At 54.7% G+C, this 22,205-nt stretch overlaps 2 protein-coding genes across 3 annotated transcripts in view; one reads left to right on the forward strand and one right to left on the reverse strand.

The window, feature by feature from the left end:
• Positions 1-15,949, forward strand: part of PFKP (phosphofructokinase, platelet) — a 139,536-nt gene extending 123,587 nt beyond the window's left edge. The window contains exons 17-22 of the mRNA XM_082833391.1: positions 8,762-8,926; positions 10,068-10,129; positions 10,449-10,560; positions 11,560-11,659; positions 15,445-15,547; positions 15,640-15,949. Coding sequence (XP_082689517.1) covers positions 8,762-8,926; positions 10,068-10,129; positions 10,449-10,560; positions 11,560-11,659; positions 15,445-15,547; positions 15,640-15,787 — 690 coding nt within the window. The 3' untranslated portion in view covers positions 15,788-15,949. The remainder of the gene's footprint in view (positions 1-8,761; positions 8,927-10,067; positions 10,130-10,448; positions 10,561-11,559; positions 11,660-15,444; positions 15,548-15,639) is intronic.
• A 709-nt stretch (positions 15,950-16,658) lies between these two features.
• The window catches only part of PITRM1 (pitrilysin metallopeptidase 1), a 31,370-nt gene continuing 25,823 nt past the window's right edge, over positions 16,659-22,205 (reverse strand). For both annotated transcript variants that reach the window (XM_082842841.1, XM_082842840.1), the window contains exons 20-27: positions 21,839-21,939; positions 20,439-20,559; positions 20,088-20,144; positions 19,501-19,613; positions 18,356-18,481; positions 17,415-17,560; positions 17,081-17,183; positions 16,659-16,998 (exon numbers count right to left, since the gene is read on the reverse strand). In XM_082842841.1, the coding sequence (XP_082698967.1) occupies positions 16,905-16,998; positions 17,081-17,183; positions 17,415-17,560; positions 18,356-18,481; positions 19,501-19,613; positions 20,088-20,144; positions 20,439-20,559; positions 21,839-21,939 (861 nt within the window). In that variant the 3' untranslated portion in view covers positions 16,659-16,904. The remainder of the gene's footprint in view (positions 16,999-17,080; positions 17,184-17,414; positions 17,561-18,355; positions 18,482-19,500; positions 19,614-20,087; positions 20,145-20,438; positions 20,560-21,838; positions 21,940-22,205) is intronic.

Consider the following 22,205-nt stretch of genomic DNA (forward strand, 5'->3'; position numbering starts at 1 on the left):
CCTGCACCTCATGTCCCCCCACTTCTGAGTCACCCCAACTTCACCACTTGTCCCCCACTTCTGAGTTTCCCCTCCTGCACTCCATGTCCCCCCACTGCTGGGTGTCCCCTGCAACCCGGTACCTCACCTTCTGAGTCTCCCCTACTGCACCCCATGTTCCCCCAGTTCTGAGTCACCCCACCTTCACCCCTTGTCCCCCCAGTTCTGAGACTTCACCCTATGTGCCCCACTTCTTAGTCTCCCCTCCTGCACCCCATGTCCCCCCACTTCTGAGTCTCCCCACCTCTACCCCATGTCCCCCCACTTCTGATTCTGCACGCCATATGCCCCAGTTCTGAGTCTCCCCTCCTGCACCCCATGTCCCCCCACTTCTGAGTCTCCCCTCCTGCACCCTCTGTCCCCCCACTACTGAGTCTCCCCACCTCTACCCCATGTCCCCCCACTTCTGATTCTGCACGCCATATGCCCCAGTTCTGAGTCTCCCCTCCTGCACCCCATGTCCCCCCACTTCTGAGTCTCCCCTCCTGCACCCTCTGTCCCCCCACTACTGAGTCTCCCCACCTCTACCCCATGTCCCCCCACTTCTGATTCTGCACGCCATATGCCCCAGTTCTGAGTCTCCCCTCCTGCACCCCATGTCCCCCTACTTCTGAGTCACCCCAACTTCACGACTTATTCCCCCAGTTCTGAGTCTCCCCTCCTGCACCCCATGTCCTCCTACTGCTGTGTCCCCCTCCTGCACCCCAGGCACCCCAATTCTGAGTCACCCCAACTTCACCACTTGTCCCCCAGTTCTGAGTCTCCCCTCCTGCACTCCATGTCCCCCCACTGGGTCCCCCCTGCAACCCGGTACCCCACCTTCTGAGTCTCCCCTCCTGCACCCCATGTCCCCCCAGTTCTGAGTCACCACACCTTCACCCCTTGTCCCCCCAGTTCTGAGACTGCACCCTATGTGCCCCACTTCTGAATCTCCCCTCCTGCACCCCATGTCCCCCCACCTTCTGAGTCTCCCCTCCTGCACCCTCTGTCCCCCCACTACTGAGTCTCCCCTCCTGTACGCCTTGTCCCCCCACTTCTGAGTCTGCACGCCATGTGCCCCACTTCTGAGTCTCCCCTCCTGCACCCCATGTCCCCCTACCACTGTGTCTTCCCTCCTGCACCCCAGGCACCCCAATTCTGAGTCACTCCAACTTCACCACTTGTCCCCCAGTTCTGAGTCTCCCCTCCTGCACCTCATGTCCCCCCACTTCTGAGTCACCCCAACTTCACTTGTCCCCCAGTTCTGAGTCTCCCCTCCTCACCCCATATCACCCCACTTCTGAGTCTCCCCTCCTGCACTCCATGTCCCCCCACTGCTGGTTGCCCCCTGCAACCCGGTACCTCACCTTCTGAGTCTCCCCTACTGCACCCCATGTTCCCCCAGTTCTGAGTCACCCCACCTTCACCCCTTGTCCCCCCAGTTCTGAGACTTCACCCTATGTGCCCAACTTCTTAGTCTCCCCTCCTGCACCCCAAGTCCCCCCACTTCTGTGTCTCCCCTCCTGCACCCTCTGTCCCCCCACTACTGAGTCTCCCCACCTCTACCCCATGTCCCCCCACTTCTGATTCTGCACGCCATATGCCCCAGTTCTGAGTCTCCCCTCCTGCACCCCATGTCCCCCCACTTCTGAGTCTCCCCTCCTGCACCCTCTGTCCCCCCACTACTGAGTCTCCCCACCTCTACCCCATGTCCCCCCACTTCTGATTCTGCACGCCATATGCCCCAGTTCTGAGTCTCCCCTCCTGCACCCCATGTCCCCCTACTTCTGAGTCACCCCAACTTCACGACTTATTCCCCCAGTTCTGAGTCTCCCCTCCTGCACCCCATGTCCTCCTACTGCTGTGTCCCCCTCCTGCACCCCAGGCACCCCAATTCTGAGTCACCCCAAGTTCACCACTTGTCCCCCAGTTCTGAGTCTCCCCTCCTGCACCCCATGTCCGCCTACTTCTGAGTCTCCCCTCCTGCACCCCATGTCCCCCTACCGCTGTGTCCCCCCTCCTGCACCCCAGGCACCCCAATTCTTACTCTGTCTTCACCTAGCTCATTCATTTCCCTGCCTCAGTTAATCTACTGTTGATTCCTCTTAGTGTATTTTTCATTTCAGTTGTATACTTCACCTGTGTTTGGTTTTTTCTTTATATTGTCGAACTCCGTGTTAAAACCCTGAAATTTCTTGCTCCGTTCATCAGTTCTTACCCGAGTTCTTTGATCATCTTTATGATCATTGCCTTAAACTCTCTATCGGATAGATTGCCGATCTCTACTTCACTTAGTTTTTCTTCTGGGGTTTTCATCTTATTCCTTCCACATGGTCCTCTATCACCTAATTTTGCCTAATTTTCAGTTTTTATTTCTGTGCATTTGGTAGGTTGGTTACATTTCCTGATCTTGGAGAAGTTGCCTTTTGCAGGAGATGTCCTATACATCCCAGCTGCACACTTCCCTCTGGTCACCAGAGCTCTATGCTTTAGGGGTGTCCCCTATGTGAGCTATGTGGCTCCTTCTGCTTTGGTGAGCTGACTGCTGAGGGCAGTCTTGTAGGTATGGTCGGCCCCTGGTCTGGTTGGTTGTGAGCCCCTGCTTTATGCCCAGGCTGCCAGCTATGGTTGGAGGGGTCAGGTCACAAGGCAGCTGGCTGTGGAACACTGGGTGGTCTCAGGGCTAGTGCTGGCTCACTGGTGGGCAGAGCCAGGTTCTGGGGTGTGCTTTTGCAGCGTTCCCAGATCCAGTGTCAGCCTGCTGGTGGATTGGGCCAGTTCCTGACACAGCTGGCTGCAGCTTCTGGGGTGTCCCAAAGCTAGTACTGGTCTGAAGGTGGGTGGGGTGACTGAGGAGTCCAAAATTCTCAGAGCAGGTGTCAGCCTGCTGGTGGTGGGTTTAGGACCCAGGGGTCCTGGAGTCTGTGCCAGCCTGCTTGTATGTTGGCTGGGTCCCGACAAGTCAGGGTGTGGTGCTGAGGTGGTTCTGCAGTGGGTGTCCACCTGCTGGTGGGTGAAGCCAGGTCCTGGTGCTAGTTCTGTACCCTGTTGTGTGGACCAGGTCCTGAGTCTCTGGCTGCAGGGCTCGATGTCCCAGAGTCTGTGTCAGAACACTAGTTGGTGGGGTCAAAGCTCAGGGGGACCTAGGGCTGGTGCTGCCCCACTTCTGAGTCTCCCTCATGCACCCCATGTCACCCCACTTCTGAGTCTCCCCTCCTGCACTCCATGTCCCCCCACTGCTTGGTCCCCCCTGCAACCCAGTACCCCACCTTCTGAGTCTCCCCTCCTGCACCCCATGTCCCCCCAGTTCTAAGTCACCACACCTTCACCCCTTGTCCTCCCAGTTCTGAGACTTACCCCTATGTGCCCCACTTCTGAATCACCCCTCCTGCACCCCATGTCCCCCCACTACTGAGTCTCCCCTCCTGTACCCCATGTCCCCCCACTTCTGAGTCTGCACGCCATGTGCCCCAGTTCTGAGTCTCCCCTCCTGCACCCCATGTCCCCCTACTTCTGAGTCACCCCAACTTCACGACTTATTCCCCCAGTTCTGAGTCTCCCCTCCTGCACCCCATGTCCTCCTACTGCTGTGTCCCCCTCCTGCACCCCAGGCACCCCAATTCTGAGTCACCCCAACTTCACCACTTGTCCCCCAGTTCTGAGTCTCCCCTCCTGCACCCCATGTCCCCCTACCGCTGTGTCCCCCCTCCTGCACCCCAGGCACCCCAATACTTACTCTGTCTTCACCTAGCTCATTCATTTCCCTGCCTCAGTTAATCTACTGTTGATTCCTCTTAGTGTATTTTTCATTTCAGTTGTATACTTCACCTGTGTTTGGTTTCTTCTTTATATTGTCGAACTCCGTGTTAAAACCCTGAAATTTCTTGCTCCGTTCATCAGTTCTTACCCGAGTTCTTTGATCATCTTTATGATCATTGCCTTAAACTCTCTATCGGATAGATTGCCGATCTCTACTTCACTTAGTGTTTCTTCTGGGGTTTTCATCTTATTCCTTCCACATGGTCCTCTATCACCTAATTTTGCCTAATTTTCAGTTTTTATTTCTGTGCATTTGGTAGGTTGGTTACATTTCCTGATCTTGGAGAAGTTGCCTTTTGCAGGAGATGTCCTATACATCCCAGCTGCACACTTCCCTCTGGTCACCAGAGCTGTATGCTTTAGGGGTGTCCCCTATGTGAGCTATGTGGCTCCTTCTGCTTTGGTGAGCTGACTGCTGAGGGCAGTCTTGTAGGTATGGTCGGCCCCTGGTCTGGTTGGTTGTGAGCCCCTGCTTTATGCCCAGGCTGCCAGCTACGGTTGGAGGGGTCAGGTCACAAGGCAGCTGGCTGTGGAACACTGGGCGGTCTCAGGGCTAGTGCTGGCTCACTGGTGGGCAGAGCCAGGTTCTGGGGTGTGCGTTTGCAGCGTTCCCAGATCCAGTGTCAGCCTGCTGGTGGATTGGGCCAGTTCCTGACACAGCTGGCTGCAGCTTCTGGGGTGTCCCAAAGCTTGTACTGGTCTGAAGGTGGTGGGTGGGGCTGACTGAGGAGTCCAAAACTCTCAGAGCTGGTGTCAGCCTGCTGGTGGTGGGTTTAGGACCCAGGGGTCCTGGAGTCTGTGCCAGCCTGCCTGTATGTTGGCTGGGTCCCGACAAGTCAGGGTGTGGTGCTGAAGTGGTTCTGCAGTGGGTGTCCACCTGCTGGTGGGTGAAGCCAGGTCCTGGTGCCAGTTCTGTACCCTGTTGTGTGGACCAGGTCCTGAGTCTCTGGCTGCAGGGCTCGGTGTCCCAGAGTCTGTGTCAGAACACTAGTTGGTGGGGTCAAAGCTCAGAGGGACCTAGGGCTGGTGCTGCCCCACTTCTGAGTCTCCCCTCATGCACCCCATGTCACCCCACTTCTGAGTCTCCCCTCCTGTACCCCATGTCCCCCCACTCCTGGGTCCCCCTTCCTACACCCCAGGCCCCCTACTTCTGAGTCTCCCCTCTTGCACTCCATGTGTCCCCACTGCTGGTTTACCCCTCTCACACCCTAGATCCCCTGCTTCTGAGTCTCCCCTCCCACACCCCATGTCCCACCACTGCTGGATACCCCCTCCTGCATGCCATGTCCCCCAACTTCTGAGAATCCTCTCCTGCACCCCTTGTCCCCCCACTGATGTTTCCTCCATTCTGCATGCCATGTCCCCCTACTTCTTAGTCTCCCCTCCTGCACCCCATGTCCCCACTGCTGGGTCCCCCATCCTACACCCAGGCCCGCTAATTCTCAGTCTCCCATCCTGCACCCCATGTCCCCTGCTGTTGGGTCCCCCCTCTTGCACCCAAGGCCCCCCACTTTTCAGTCTCCTCTCCTGCACTTTGTGTTCCCCCACTGGTGGGTCCCCCCTCCTGCACTCCAGGCCCCCCATTTCTGAGTGTCCCCTCCTGCACCACATGTCTCCCCACTGCTGGGTCCCCCCTCCTGCACCCCAGGTGCCCCCTTCTGATTGTCCCCTCCTACACCCCATGTCCCCCCACTGCTGGGTCACCCCTCCTCCATCCCATATACCCCCACTACTGGGTTCCCCCTCCTGCACCTCATGTCCCCCTACTTGTTAATCTCCCCTACTGCACCCCATGTTCCCCACTTCTTAGTCTGCATTGACCACATCCATGCAGGTTTCCTCTGACCATGTGCCCACCTTGGTTCAGGCTCTCCATAGCTCGCTGGTGCTGTTGAAGGAGAGCAATAGCTACCCTGAGTTTTGTGTCCCCATTTATGTGGTGCCCGCCACCATTAGCAACAACGTCCCAGGCACAGGCCTGAGCGTGGGCTGTGACACCTTCCTGAATGTGGTCATGGAGGTAAGAGCTTCTCTGTTTGCCGTCGTGGTTTGTTTCTTTGCTGCAAGAAGACAGCCCATCAGGTGGAACCCATAGGGCCTGTTTTTCCCCCTCCAGGAGAAACGGAAGGGGGACCCCATCCGATCTTCCAGGACAAATGAACCCAGTTTATCATCAGCTCAAGTTTGCGTCACTTCCCACCCAGCTTCTGTGTCTCTGGGTCGGAGAGGTCAGCCCCCCCGTGCTGACTAAAAATAGGCTGTTCCATGGGTGCTCTGGGTGATCCCTGTTCCTGCACCCCCTGGACCAGAGGCCTGAGGTGCCTCCCACTGTGGTGAGGCTGCTGCCTCGTCCCCAGGTGACGAGCTGGCTGCGTGGTCTGCTGGAGGAGACGGGACATGGAGCAGGTTGGGGCGGGGGAGTCCAGCGGACTACGGGCCATGGGGAGGAGACGCCCTTCCTTGTGGTGTGAGGGCACTGCCCTCGGGGGCTTCACCTGCAGCCCCTCCCCTCCGCATCCAAGTGGGGGTCCAGCAGCTCAGGTGTCACCTGCGCTCTGTCTGCAGGGCCAGCGCCTCCGAGCCCCGCCCACCCGGCTTCTGCTCTGGGGCGTGTCCTGCCCCATCGAGACCCCACCCCCGCAGAGGTTCAGAGCCCCCTGTGCTGAAGGGTTCTCGCGCTCAGCTGGGCACAGACCCCTGGAAATGAGCAGTTCAGTGCAGGCTCTGACTGCAAGGTGGAGAGGCCGTCACCAGGATCTCCGCCGTCCAGGCCGACGGGCACGTCTGGGGCATTCTGCTCCCCAAGATGGGGGCTCTGTGGGCCCAACACGTAGCCTCTCCACTTCCATCAGGTAGCACATTGGGCTTTATGTTTACAACACCCATGTGGCAAAATGTGAGCAGTTCTGCGACTTTGAATAACTTGAGGATTTTCCTACAGTGGAGAATTCCCGGGGATTTTTCTTGGGGAATCCTCTGTCCCCACCAGAGGGCGCCAGCGCTGGACGAGAGGGGATGTTCCCGCAGTGGCCATGGAGTCAGGGCTGGTCTGCGCCGGGCAGGGGCGTCGGCCCTCCTGGATGCCCTCCTCTCACCCCAGAAATCAGAGCCAGCCGGCCCTGTACCACCCACCAGGGACTGGGGCGCACAGTCCTGCGGCCTCTTCCGTGCCAGCCCTGCTCTCAGCAATTGGATGAGACGCTGCCGGGACGACTTGCTATTTTTAGATCAAGTGAACTCAAGCCTCAGACACAACCTGGGTGAATGAGAGAGTTGACAGGGGTTTAAGCGCCTGGCTCCCCGGGGCTCCCAGCTGCCCAGGCCGGGTCAGCTGCCAGGCGCCCGCGGTGGCTCCCTCTTCACCGTCCCCGAGTCGGGGCCGAGACGCAGGTACTTGCCTCAGAGGAGAGGGGCTTTGCCGTCAGGTGGTTACAATGCTGCTCTCTGCGATAGTGACAGTGACTCTCCGCCTTGAGTGTCAGGATGGGTCAGGAAAGGAACCCACATGACCTGCAGCTTGGGAGGGGCCTGTGCACCCCCCAGCCCTGAATTCCTCTGAGACAAAGACCAGGCAGGAAGGTTTAAGTGCTCGAAGGCCACATAAAGGAGCCCGTGGAAACCCTCCCGCCCCCTGTGACCCCCGCACTGCCGGGAACCCACATCCCCGCCTAAGTACCGGGAAGACAAGATGGGTCACGTTGATGCGATTTCTTCTTCCTATCTTGGCTCCTGGAGAACGCAGAGCTGCCCACCGGCTGAAGCGCGCACTGAATTTTGATTAAATCAATCTAACTATTTGGGGAGGGTGACGATCCATCAAACACATTGAAAGTATAGTAAGGAATAGATGGAAGGGAGCCTGTGTTTGTTCATCAGAACGCTCCTTCTCGTTTAACCCGAAGCACTGGAGTGAGGACCTCCACATGGGTGGTGTTATACTTTGGTGCACAAACCTCTTTTCCCCGAAACGTGACCCCTGGTCTCCCAAGCCCCCACCCCCCATTTAAGATTTCACTCTGGACTCAGAGCTGTTCGGACTGATTTAGGGAACCCTGTACGGTTACCCGTGACTGGTTGATGGATGGGGCAGGATGCTGCCTGCTTTTCTTTCTTTGTCAGACACTTACTGAGCGCTGACTGTGTGATTCCTGTCTTCATGGGATTTGCAGTCTAGCGAGGAAGGCACCCCACCCCCGAATCAGAGAATTACTGAGTTGCAGAAACCTGTGCTGTGGTGACTCCTGTGGAGAGAGGCCTCGAGGTGTCACCAGAGCCCCTGGCAGAGGGGACCTGCAGTCCTGGCGACCACGCATCCTGAATTTCATTCCCACATAAGGGCTCAGTCTCAGGTTCCAGGCACGAGGCCCTGGGTGTCTTTGGGGGCCGCAGTCCAGCCCCAACGAGCAGGCTGTGAGAGGCCCCTGGGGCAGGCGGCGGGGGAGACTGGTGTGATGCTCCTGAAGGGCTGAGCGAGGCCAGATGCAGACACGAGCGTGTGTGGTGGACAGACCAGGGCAGGGGTCTTGCAGGCTCCCCCGAGAGAGGACGGTGGCTGGACGGGTTTCTGTGTCCCCGAGGGCCCGGTGCAGGCGTTTCCTTGGGGTGGGGGCGTGGGGGGGACGACCATCTACGTATCGGCGAGTCTTCCAGGGGCAGGTCTGGAACCATCGTCTGGCTCTGGGGAGAGATGCCCCACGGGAAGTAGTCCAGGGATAGACTGAGGACAGCCAGGTCCAAGCGTCCACGGGGCTTTCCAGGAGAAAATAAAGCAAGGGATTTGCCTGCTGCCCGAGCCCGACAAGCCCAGCAGCGCAGCCCCGCGAGGCCGCGGGCAGAGGACACAGGGGCCCCAGCGCACCGACCGAGGTCAGGGCCGGGCTGTAGGATGATGTCCCACGTGGCCTGACCGTGTCCTTCTGTGCAGACGTGTGACCGCATCAAGCAGTCGGCCAGCGGGACCAAGCGCCGCGTCTTCATCATTGAGACCATGGGGGGCTACTGCGGCTACCTGGCCAACATGGGGGCGCTGGCTGCCGGCGCCGATGCCGCCTACATCTTCGAGGAGCCTTTCGACATCCGGGACCTGCAGGTACGCGGACACAGGGCTGGGGCGCTGCCGCCTGATGGGTCGACAGAGGCGTTGGTGATGCGCCAGGTTCGGGCACCCGCCGCCCCCCCCCTCGTCTGACAGCGCTCACGCCAGTGACGCGTTAGGGCTTTGCCCGCGGTGACAGGGTAACAGCAGGAACAGACACATTTCAGGGCACCTGCTGCTCTTTAACCCCAGCTTGTAAGTTTCTGTCTCTTACACTCTTGTCTACGAAGCAGTTATCGCCCTTCCTGGGAAGGCCCCACACCCACAGGGATGCGGACGTGTTCAGGGGAGCCGGTGCTTTGCCGGCTGATGGCTACAGATGTCCAGGTTGTGGGGTACACACAAGGCCAGAGCTCGGGTGTCCCTGTGGGGCTGAGTGGGGCGAAATGTGCAGCAGCTGGAGGACAGCACCCCTGCCCAGAGGAGCCCCTCGTCCCCTGGGACCGCAGGACGTAATGAGGGCTGCCCGGCGCCCACCGGGGAAGCTTGACCAGGCAGGGATGCAGCAAAGTAGGTGTTTTCAGCTAAAACCAGGACAGGAAATACACTCACTACCTGCAGCGTGCTTCTTTCTAAAAATGTTTGCTTTTGTGTCACTCTCTCCCTTTCTTGCACATTTCCTTTCTCAAGACACAACAGTCCTTCCTTAGAAAATTTGTGCACCGATTTGAGTCTCTAGGTTTCTCCTGGCCTGAAAATGCTTGGTAGGCAGTTTTACGAGTTTCTGTATAAAGTCAGGTAACAGGTATTTTCCTCTGAGATAGAAAACACTGTCATGGAAATGGATCAGGAGCCGTGGAGGAAAGTAGCAGCTCTAGGCGAGTACATGGAATACACACACTGATGTGTTCAAGGGAAACCGTTCATCTGGGCAAGCGTCTCTCATGGACGCCATGCGTGGCACTGACTCAGTGACACCCCCCTCCCCCTGCCGTGGCCGTGGGCTGCTGGGTTACAGGTTCCCTGGTGTTTGTCACTAGCTGATACGTCACGCGTCTGCTGTCCTCTCCACTACGAGGTGAACTCGGAGCAGCTGCCCCGACTTCCCCGCTGCCACTGTCACAGGGCCGGACAGTACCCGGCACACAGTAGGCGCTTAATGAAAGTGTCCTAAGGGAACAACACTCTTTCCTAGTCCAACGTGGAGCACCTGACGGAGAAGATGAAGACCACCATCCAGAGGGGACTCGTGCTCAGGTAAGGGGCCTCTGGCTGCCCCCAGTTGCGCCCCGGCTGCTCAGAAAGAACCCGCTTCGCCTAACCCACCACGAGCGGCCACTTCTCTGCACAATATCGCTCTGAATCCTGGAGAAATGAGCGGAGTCACTGTGCTGCTTTGTGTTCAGAATTGCAGGCATTTAAATAATTGGACGGTGATTTTTAAAAATTCATTTTTGCTGTGTAGTCAGTTTTCTTGTTTAAGATTCTGCAAGTCATTTCTTTAAGCCACTGACCTTGATAGAGAAGGCCATGTGCAGCGGCGGGCAGGATGGGAGCGAGCTGCCATGTGTTTCAGGAACGAGAGCTGCAGTGAGAACTACACCACCGACTTCATCTACCAGCTCTACTCAGAGGAGGGCAAGGGGGTGTTCGACTGCAGGAAGAACGTGCTGGGTCACATGCAGCAGGTGGGCCGTGGGCTAGGGAGGCGGCCAGATGCTTGTGACTTTTCTCAGATGGGTGTCCTACTTTAGCCATTTTGGAAAAGAATGTGTATTCATGGGTAAATTCCAAAATGATTAAAATCAACATCTGAACTGTGTTATTGTTACACCAGATATCACCAGCCTCAGGAATCCTTTCCACTGTTTGTGATATCTGGGCAGATGGGCTTTTTAAGGAAAACCATCCACTTTCATATAAATAGTGACACCAGTTGAGTGGATAGACATTCAAATTAAGTACTTGATCCAGTTTCAGGCCTTATTACCCATTTAAATTGGACTCTCAGACAGATGATACTTCTTTGAGATCTCCATCAAATTGGAGCGATTTGGGAAAAATCTTGGGGTACACATATAAATGCACCCAGACGACAAGGCAGGCGGTGGGTGTGGAGGGACCCGGTCCCCTGACAGCAGGCCTGTCCATCACCACCACTCAGTCCTGTGTCTTAGGAACTTGTAGCTCAGGGCCCATTAATGCACTGAATCCCCTGAAACTACATAATGGACTGGTGGGCGTGTGTGCGCCTTTGTGAAAGCGAGCCCACAGAGTTGATCAGATTCTTAAAGGAACCGTGACCACCCCTCCCCACCCCCTTAACCTACCCCAAAACAAGGTTAAGGAATCCTGCTAAAGATTCTAAAATAACAGAGATGTTCCTTGACCGGTTGGTTGATTAAATGCCTCCTCCTTCGGGGAAGCACTGAGATGCCTGATGGGCTGGGCTTTGGCTGCAGGAGTTATGGGCTTTGTTTTGGTTTGTTTGGTCCCAGCCATATACAAGGAGATAGAAATATGCAACAAAAACCCCCCAAAACCCATATTTACAAATTTGAGTCTCTCAGAAATGTGATGTGAATTTTGTTAAATAGTCATTTTAATTTCTATTCCATTTTAAAAAACTAACAGCCAGAAAGGTGTCGCTGTGTAACTAACATTCAGGTAATTCTAACCACCAACAGGGTGGGGCGCCTTCTCCATTTGACAGAAACTTTGGAACCAAAATCTCCGCCAGAGCCATGCAGTGGATCAGCACGAAGCTGAAGGAGCCGGCGGGGAGAGGTACCAAGTGGGCAGTGGGGCGGCCGCAGCGCTGGGGGGTGCCGTGCTCTGGGCCCCCGTTTCTCCCTGGCTTCCACCCAGCCTTGGACTGCATGGGACAGAATCAGCTCTCACTCAACTCTGTGGCTGCTGCTTAAGACTCAGGTTATAATTAGGAATAAAAGTAATTAATGAAACAAAATGCTCATTACTGAGGGAGGTGTTCCAGTCACGTGGCAACATCTGTCTTCTTTTAATGGAAAACTGCCAGCTCGTGAGCGTAAGGTCAGATCTTAACAAACGGCACCGCGAAACAGAGGAAAGCTTCAAGGGAGCTTCATTAGGGAGCGCTCCCGGGCGAGGTTCACTGGTCCGAGAGAAAGGGGCCCGAGAAGTCGCACCCGGGCGAGAGTTGGGCAACACTTTATAGGGGAAGAAGGGAAAGGGGTGTGCAGGGTATTCCTTATTTGGTGGTCTTTTGGGGTATCCTGGGGGACCGTTAGTCCCGCCCCTCGAAAGGCGGGAAGGCTGGGCCGGGTTCAAAGTCCCCAGGTCAGTTCCTGGAACTGGGTGGTCTGGAATGTCTCCAGGGAAGTTTCTAGAACTGGGTGGTCCGGAGAATTTCGGTCTGATGCAACCTGTGAATCTGATTGTGTTCCCCTGCCTCGGGCCAGTTGGCCTTACAGTGAGGGCTCCGCTAGCAAGACCCCAGATGGGAGCTTTCCTGGCTGTGTTTCTTTGCCTCGTGGACGCTCTGAACTGGCTTTTACTTAAGATACTTGGCTTCTTCATTGATTCCTTATGGCCTCTCTTTTTGGAGAAAATGACGGAGGATGGGGAGGTGCCTGGACTATGTCCTCCTTGGTGGGTCCTCCCTCCACGTTTGACTCCATCCTGTCCCACTGGCAGCAACCTCGGGATTTGGTGATGTCATTCCCCGGCTCTCCTTCAGTGTTTGACCTCGTAGGATTAAACCTTCCAAGGCTCTGGTTTTGTGGTTTAGGTGAGAGAAGCACAGAGTGCGTTTCCCTGTAGGGCCGGCTTCTGAGACCATTGCTGTGGCCCACCCTGGCCCCTCCGGCCACCCGGCCCAACCAGGGCCTCTGGATCCTGCCCTGACCCTGGGCCGGGTTCTCCAGACGAGTCTCACCCACCCCAGGCTTGCCTGCAGGACGAGATCCCCTCCCTCCCTGGGCCACACCGGATGGATCCGTCACCTTTGAAGTATTGCTGTGATGCTGGGTGGGACTTGGGTGGGACTGAGACAGGCCCCAGCCCCAGCCCCAGCCCCAGCCCCACCCCCACCGTGGCTGTAAGTGGCTAAACCTCTAGATTATGAGGGAAATGCCAGGACCTTCCTGCCTATGGATCATTCTTGTTTATTCTGTTACTGCTTCATGTTATCCGATGATTTCTTGTTTTGTCTATATCATCTTAGGATTTAAAAATATTTTGATTTTAGAGGAATTTTTAATATTTTATAAGGAAGTCCGTATTTTATATTGTTAAAGTCACATGTTGCAGACGTGTGTCTCCCATTTGTGGCAAACCCTGTCATTTTCTGCAAGGTTATCTTTTAATGAGGCGCTCTTAATTTTTTTAACATTCATTTTATTTTTAATTTTTTTGGCCACACTGGGTCTTAGCTGCGGCACATGGGATCTCTCGTTGTGGCATGCGGGCTTCTCTCTAGTTGTGGCATGTGGGTTCCAGGGTGTGTGGGCTGTAGTTTGCGGCACATGGCACAAGCTTGGAAGTTGTGGCGCCTGGGCTTAGCTGCCCTGTGGCGTGTGGGAACCTAGTTCTCCAACCAGGGATCGAACCCATGTCCCCTGCATTGGAAGGCGGATTCTCTACCACTGGACCACCAGGGAAATCCCAAGTGCTCTTAATCTTAATGTACCCAATTTTTTTAACTTTGTCCTTGAAAATTTGAGCTTTTTGTGTTACTAAAATATTCACCTTTTACATTTAGCTGTCTAATCCACTTGAACTGATATGCAGTTTAAGGTGTAATATTTTCCGTGTGTACAGTTATTGAGTGCCAGTCATTGAAAAATCCGTTTTTTTCCCTACCCTGCAGTATAAACTCCATCATAGACCAGGTATCCAAAAACTTAAGGCACTATTTTTGGCACTATTAAGGCACTATTTTTGGATTGTTAGGTTGATGTTTTGGCATTCAGTTACCGATCTGTGCCAATGTTCCAGTTTTGTGAACAATTACTAATATCTAGTAGGGCAAGTCCTACCTGGGCCTTCTTCCAGTTTTGGCTATTCCTGGCCCTTTGTGTCAAGGTCCATCAATTCTGTTGGATTTTTTGTTTTGGGGGTGGTGGTGGTTACATTTAAATAATAAGTCATTTGGAGGAAGAACTGACATTTTTAAAGTATTGAACTTCTAACTCATGAACATTTAATCTCCATATATTTAGGCCTTTTGTTATCTTATTAAAGCACTGTTTTACATAAAGATCTTGCATATCTTTTGATAAGTTTATTCCTGACTTAGTGATTTTAAAAATAAATTATTGTATGGGACTTCCCTGGTGGTGCAGTGGTTAAGAATCCCCCTACCAACGCAGGGGACATGGGTTCAATCCCTGGTCTGGGAAGTTCCCACATGCTGTGGAGCAACTAAGCCTGTGCACCACGACTACTGAGCCCGTGCGCCTACAGCCTTGTGCTTTGCAACAACAGAAGCCACCGCAATGAGAAGCCCACGTGCCAAAACAAAGAGTAGCCCCCGCTCACCACAACTAGGGAAAGCCTGCGAGCAGCAATGAAGACCCAATGCAGCCAAAAATAAATTTATTAAAAATATATATTATTGCAAATGGTATTAGTTTCTTATAGCTGGTGTACAGAAACAACTCATTTTTGTACACTGATTTTTGCAATCTGTAACTTTCTACACACTCAATTCTAGTAATTTGTAGATAGTTTTTTGGTTCTTATTATCCACACATATGGCATCTGTATACAACCTTTTAGTTTTTTCCTTGATACTTTTTGTGGGTGTTTGTGTTCCCTCCAGAGAAATCCTGACATAGTGACAGCAGAACTCCTGTCGTGTTCTCGACCCTAATGGCACAAGGAACGCCTTCAATGTTTCATGACTGAGAATTCTTACTAATATTTAACTGAAGTCTTTCTTTCTGCAACTTACTATTTGCTGATGGTCTTTGATAGTTACTGGATACCTCTGATGTTCATTAAGTAGTTTTTCAGTTGGGAAGGCTATGATAATAACACTTGCGTCGAATGAGACGGTCACTTGAACTTCCTTCAGCTGACTTGCTAGTGCTAAGGCCACCTCGCCTTCCTGGGGTGCGCCCCTGACACCCCCGGCTGTGCATGCTCTTCTCATTGCAGGCTGGCCCCATCCGCTCTGTCCCTGTCCATTGTGGTGGGGGTGGGCAGCCTTGTTCTAGCATCTAAGAGGCTGGGGTGGGGGGATTCCCCGGGCAGAGCATTTCTAAGGCAAGTTTTGTTTTGATCTTTGGATGTTTGCTAAACCTCTACCTGCATCCCAGCTCTGCTTTCCGTGCAGGGAAAGCTGACAGCTGAATTTCTTCAGTGTTTATAGACCTGCTGGTGTTTGTTCCTTGAATCTGTCTTTTATCTTCCACGAAGTTCTAAATTTATCTAAATTTTCAGAAAATTTAGCATGAAAATCTTTGTAATACCCTCTTCTTTTCAGTGCCCGCAGCACTTCGTCCTCCCTTCACTCCAGACGTTGGTTATTTGTGCTGATACCTTGACTTCACCCCCTCATTTTCTTACATCATTTTTCTGTCTTATAGGAAAAAGATTTGTAAGTGACGATTCCGTCTGTGTGCTGGGAATAAGCAAAAGAAACCTGCTCTTCCAGCCCGTGGCCGAGCTGAAGGAGGAGACGGACTTCGTGTAAGTGCACGGGGCCCTGTGGGAGGGAGCGGGAGGGAGGCCTGCTGGGTGGGGGCCCAGGCCCTGCTCAGCTGCCCCTCCCCCTCCCACAGGCACAGGATCCCCAAGGAGCAGTGGTGGCTGAAGCTGCGGCCCCTCATGAAGATCCTGGCCAAGTACAAGGCCAGCTTCGAGGTGTCGGACGCGGGCCAGCTGGAGCCCATGCAGCCTCGTGGGCCCGAGGAGCCTGCCACCATCTAGACGCCCCACCTGCCCATTCTGTAACGTTTAAGTTATTTATGAGCACTTTACGTGAGCATCGTCCAAGTGAACCCTGAGCGCGGCCCACCTTCCCCGTCCCCTGGCCCCCGGCACGGGGTGCCAGCTGTGCTGTCTTGTGTGTCCTGCTTCACAAACTGGCTCCCGCAGAATTAAATGTTTGCTAAAAGCCAACCACAGTGCCCGGTTTCTTTGTTTTCTAAGTGGGAGTTGAAAACCTCAGGGTGTGAGTGGCTCTCAAGGTTTTGTCGGCAGATACAGGCACATGTTTTCTAGAGAACTGGGGAGCCAGGAGACAGGCAAGGACAGAGGCACCCGGAGGAAAGAGGTGGCACTCTGACTGGCAGGTGCGTGCGTGACTCACCAAGTGCACCGGGAGGGCCCTGGACCAGGGCGCCAGGTAAGGTGATACCCCCCGGGGGGGGGGGGGGGCAGGGGTGGATGCGCACCTGAGTCTTTAGACATGAGCTGAGTCTGCCCCTGCTGTGCACCTGCAGGAGGCGGAGGAGGGGATTCAGTTCCTTTCAAGGCAGGGCCGGCAGTTTCCTTTCTGTCCGACAGCCTGACAGGGTGGAGGAGTCAGATCCCGGAGTCAGAGTTGATGCTGTTCCCCAGCCCCACGTCCTCCAGGCCTGTCCACCGCAGCCGTGGCCTTGGTGCAGCCCCGCCGCCAGGGTGAGTGGAGAGCAGACGTCGGGACACCTCTGTCCCTTTGCTCGTGCATTTCCATAAAGGCCCTAAAAACTGCTTTAACAAAAAGTGATTTAAAATAATAATGACTATAAAGCATAGGTAAGTCAGAGTCACCTTTTATTTTTAAAATACATGTTCTAGGATTAACAGGTAAAATAAGCATTCATAGCATTAGAAAGTCTTAAAAACTATAATCTGTGCATCTCTGGCACTTATTTCCTTCTTCAAGACAAGAGTTTTCGTCTGACTTGCCAGGCAAAATCGTAAGAATGATATATACATATATATGATCACATATACATATGATCAAGAGTTTTGCAAAAAAAAAATAAAGGTCAGAAAAGCACAGAGCTCAGTGTCAGGAGGCCTAAGGCTGGGCCAAGTCCCATGGAGTCAGGGTCATCTGCTATCTAACTATCCACGACGGGTCCTTGGCGATGCTCACATTGTCTGGTCCGAGCAGAGCCATGCCATGTGTGCTCCTCCCGGCGCCCAGGTACCTGCAGGTGGATGGGTGGGGGTCACCCAGGCAGCAGCAGGGGGCGCAGGGTCTGGGCACTAAACCACCTGGCCCCTACTCACCTGTTGCTCACGTCAACCAGATCTTCGTGGCTGACAGCGAAGAGCTGCTCGCGGTGCACCTGCTTCGCCTCATCTGAGAGGCCATACAGGAAGCAGTCCAGGCCTGAGTGAGCACAAGCGATATGATGGAGGGGCATGTGGCCACCTTGGCCCTTTACAGCCTGTTTCCACCAAAGGTCACACCGCTGCCCGTCACGCGCCCGCAGCACGCTCTCCTCCCGACTTGGCTGAGACGCACGGTCTCGTGGAGGCTGGGAGGGCGCGAGCCCGGGGAGCCGCGTGGGGTCCCGGCTGTTGACACCACGGCTCGAGGCACGTTACCTACGTCAGATACCTTTGTCTGAAGGAGCCACCGGAGCGTCCACGGCGGCGAAGACAGAGAGCTTTGCCTCATTGATGTCCTGCTGCGTGAACCTCCCAGACTTGGCCCAGTCGACGGCCTTCAGGAAGGACTGCAGCGTCTCCGTGGAATGCGGGTCCCTGGAGACCCAAGGAGTCAGACTCACATGTTTGGCAGAAAAGGTATAGAGGACACCCAGGCATGACTTCAGTTCTTCCATGCTTCGGGGTTGTTAATGCTGTTTTAACAGTCCAGACAACCCAGCACTCTGGAAATTAACATGTGGCCACACAAGCCACCGACACTCTCCGTGCAGACCTCACCTGTCACCCGCACTTCGCCACCTGATCACTGACTACACCACTGTGACCCAGGACAGGAGAGCCGGGGGACCGGCCGGAAGGAACAGAAGACGCTCATAACATGCACCCAGACGGCACAATGATCACCTCAGAGGCCAGTTTCCAGGGTCCTCCCCTGAACAGAAAGAGCTCCAAGGCCCCTCATTCTCACGTGCATGTCCTGAGGGCATCTTGTGGGAAACGCCTCATTTTTCATGTCCCTCAAGACCCGCAGCCCCCGCATGACCACATCAGTCCATGTCACGGGACATGAAGCAGTCGGGGCCAGAGAGAAACCCTCCATCTCAGACGTGCCAGAGAGGCAGCAGGGCCACAGAACAGAGACGTAAAAGGGCGGAACAGTCTGGGCCTGAAGACCTAGCCCAGCCCTGGAAAGCTTCCAGGTCATCTCCTTACACACCCTGGTTACCAAACCCCAGAGCTATTTGTTGTCCCCTCCCGCTGTCCCTAAGGCCTGCAGCCTAAACGACCTTGCTGGGTGGGGTTACACGCCGGCCCAGCGAAGACAGGCGAAGCGTTTTTCTGAAGTTCACTCCGCGTGTGAGAACACTGGGGCCAGACGGCCCGACTCACCTGTACGAGTAGAGCGTGAAGATCCCGCCGTAGCTGAGTCTGGCGCCTCCACCATAAGCACCGCCTTTTTCTCGAATTTCCGTGTGCAAGAATTTAGCTGTCATCAAGCGTGCCAGAATCTTGAGACTGAAAAGATGAAAAAAACACGAGTTAAAAACAACGCAGCGGGCAGGGCAGTACTGAATATAACACACAGTAACCCAAGACAATGGCAAGTGTGTCTGAGAACAAAATTAGAACCAAGTAAAGTGATACATACATCATGACCCTTTTTAAATTTTAAAATAGAAAAACGTGAGAAAGATGAACTTTCAGAGGCTTGGGTGACAGGGGTGGGACAGGAACGTCCCTCCTGCTCGACCTGCCGCGGCACACGGAACGTTTAGCAGTGAGTGGTTTCCATGATGCAGGCGAACGTGTGGTCCATCACTTACTTAAACCCCTGCGTCAGCTGTGCACTCACGCGTGTACACACGAGGCGTCCCTCCCTCAGAAAACACTCCAACAGCGTGAGCTTCTATCAGGGGTCCCATGTCCCCATGACTTCCATCGTGAGCAGTGACAACTGCTGCCCCAGCACAGCCGAGGTGGTTCCGGAAGGACAGCAGCCAGGCCGACCCGACGGGGGCCTTGCCCACTCATGCCCCCCAGCCCCCCGACAGAGCAGGCGACGCAGGCAGAGGGGACGCGGGTGGAGGAGTGAACCCGAGGCTCCAGGAGAGGGTGGAGACCCCATGCAGATAGGCCCTGATCCCCAACAGGGACGGGGGGGGGGGGTCCACCCTCCACGCATTTTTTCAGAAACTTATTTCTGTTACGTAAGGGAAATTATAAAATACAGAAGAATGGAAAAAACACCTATAATCCCAGCACCCAGGAGTAGGTACCTCTTGGTTTTGTTTCTGAACCTACATCTTTCTATTCAACTACATCTTTCTATTCAACATTGAAACACACGTTCCTACTCCTGATGGCCTGGCAGAGTGTCTGATTCCTGTAAACACGGAAACAAGCTGATGGAAAAGCGGAGCTGTGATGACACTTCCCACAGACACACTTTCCCGTGAGCCCGGCGGCAGCGCCGCGCTCCACACCTGCTCTGCACCCACCATTAAGCGTCCCGGCAGCGCCCCACACCCTCGCACCTGGCGTGGGCCGGGGCCGCGTACGGGGCAGTCCGGATACACTCGGCTACGTAGTTGACCGGGAACGGGAGCTGGAAGTGCGTCTTCAGCGGGCAGGGCTTGAAGGTGGGGTCCTAGGGGCAGAGGCCGTCACCACGTGTGGCCCAGGGGCCAGCTGGGCAGGTGCCCCGAGTACCCAGCCCCCCCGCACTGCGACGCCCTGGGTGGCACCAGCCACGTCCCCACATGTAACAGCCAGGCACTGATGACCTCGTCCTGCACCACCTCACCTCACAGCTGAATGAGGTATCCCACCCCCCACCCAGACTCCCCTGGGACCATCTCATGCCACGCCATCCCCAGGGCAGTGTGTGTGACCTTGCTCGGTCACTCCCCAAGGACAAGCCAGGCCAGCCACCAGAGCTCAGCGGCAGCAGGGCGCACAGGAGGGGAGGTGACCCCTATGTGGCAGTGATGTTTAAACACAGGTGGACTGAACACAAGACGTCCACAGACAGCACCCAGCGGTCCTACCCGACACCGCCCAGCTGGTGACGGAAGGGCCCACGGATGCGCAGCGGGCAGGGCATTAAGCAGAAGGGACTCACCGTCACCAGCTTCCTCGTGAATGGGGAGTGCCTGCCAGGTCCCTTAGGTGCAGGTTTCTGAAAGTAAAGTTTCCCAGAGAAATGAGTAAATACCTAAGCTCACGTGGGCAGGTAAGGTACGTTCCAGGAAGTGCACAGAGCTCACGACAAGCGTCAGGGCACATCTGCTCAAGGCTTCAAGCTCTGAGGCTGCTGCATCCCCAGCCCAAGTGGTCCTCCAATCAGGAGACTTCACTGCAAGGCTCAAGTGGCTACAGGGGAGCACAGGATCGAAGGCCAGACTACAGGGTTTGGATTCACTGGGGTTCCTGGCCCCACGGGCAGGCGGGCGGGCAGGAGGCACAACCTCACCTCCACCACGTGTGGGTGCGCAGGCTTCCGCTCCTTCTTACTCCGGCTGAGGGTCCTGAGGAAGTTGTCCACCGAATTCTCCACCTGAGACATTTGCTGGGGAGTAGCATTCACGGAACATCTGTTTAATAAAGTCTATGTGCAGAAAACCATTACTATGAAAAATAAAAATGTTACATTTTGCATAATTAAAACAAAAATGAATCACATACAAAATAATGCTCAAAAACAAAAACCGAATAAAAGAGCAGCCAAACAAGGCAACACTACAGCCGTCTTCCTTCACCACATGTTTTCCAGGTACAAAAAAGCCTGTCCCTTATCTCAGTGTGTTACAGACAATAAGCAGCCAGCTCCGCTAAACTCTGTGCTCTCCTGAGAACAAGGAGGACGCAGAGACTAGATCTCCAACAGTGCCTTCAGATCTCCAACAGTGCCTTCAGGGCTGCAGTATCAGAGGACTGAAAACGTAATTACTGTCTGGAACAGAATGAACCAGTCATTAAAGTAGAAAAGTGTGAGTAGGCAAAGAACTGCCACGCTCCCCAAAAACATTTCTCTGTGGCTCTTCTGAACTCTACAGAATCACAGACACCATCATACATACTGACAAATTGTATCCTTTCTGGGTTTGGCCATAAATACTAAGTCTATTTTCGTTGAAATAACAGGTACTATGACAACGTGTTCTAGGCTCTAGACCAACTGCTTTGCAAACATGCTCTCTTTCCTTGCCCTAAACCTGCAAAGGACTATTTCATGGAGGAAACAGAGAAGGTCCCCGTGGTTAAGTTCCCTGAGACTCCAGGGAGTCCCTGAGACGCCCGTGAGTGCACGGGCGGCCCAAGAACTAACTGGGCACCAGCTCTGCTGGCCAGAGGCCCCAACCTCCTGCTGCCCAGATGGTCCGGGAGTGCCTGCTAGTGACTCCCAAGAACTGCCGGCCAACGTCCTGGGGCGTGTTCCAGGGAGGGAGCTGCAAGCTCATCTAAGGCAGCGGCGCTGGTGGTGAGGCGGGTGCTGCCACCTCAACAGCTGTCGTCCCCTTTAAGTCTCGTTCGTGTCACAACCTGAGCTGAAGGCACCTCTGCGCTTTCACCGTGGCCTCGGGCAAGAGGACCTCGGCGGGGTCTCGCTGAGGCTCATTTACGGAACATCGGCTGTTGACTCATGCAGCAGGGAGTCCACCTGTGGCTCCAGGTTAAAGCAGCCTGCCCTCCTCCCCACCTCCCAAGACACTTGTTCAAATTCTGTATAAAACAGCTCTTTCATGGTTAGAACATCTGGAGTCTAGAACGGTTCTGTAGTCTCCCAAGCGTTTTCTAAAAAGCATCTAAAACTACACGTGGTGACACAGGATGAGGATGGAGTCTCTGCTTAGAAACAAACTGCAACCCCACCTGAAGTTATCACAGTTCAAAAGATGCTTCCTGATGCGCGGGAGCTTCCTCAGGATGGGCTTGATGTCCGTCATCTCTGCGATTCTCTTCATGAGCCTCACCTAAGCCAGAGAACTGACAGGTAGAGATAGACGCGCCCTTGGCCTGGACCAGACTTCCCTGATACGGGGTCCCGCGGGGATACGGGGTGGGGCAGCAGCAGGGCCAGGTTCTGTGCTTGTGGGGGACGCGTACTTGCTCGGCTGGGGGGTGCGGGAGGGGCTGCAGGCTGGAAGGAGGAGGGTGAGTGAAAAAACTTTTTCCCCATGAAACTTGGCCAGTTTGAGTGAGCCTTCCTGAGACACGAACAATCTATTACGAGCCCCGG

This window comes from Leucopleurus acutus (genome assembly GCF_964270905.1).
Source record: "Leucopleurus acutus genome assembly, chromosome: 1".
In the NCBI taxonomy this organism is placed as follows: domain Eukaryota; kingdom Metazoa; phylum Chordata; class Mammalia; order Artiodactyla; family Delphinidae; genus Leucopleurus; species Leucopleurus acutus.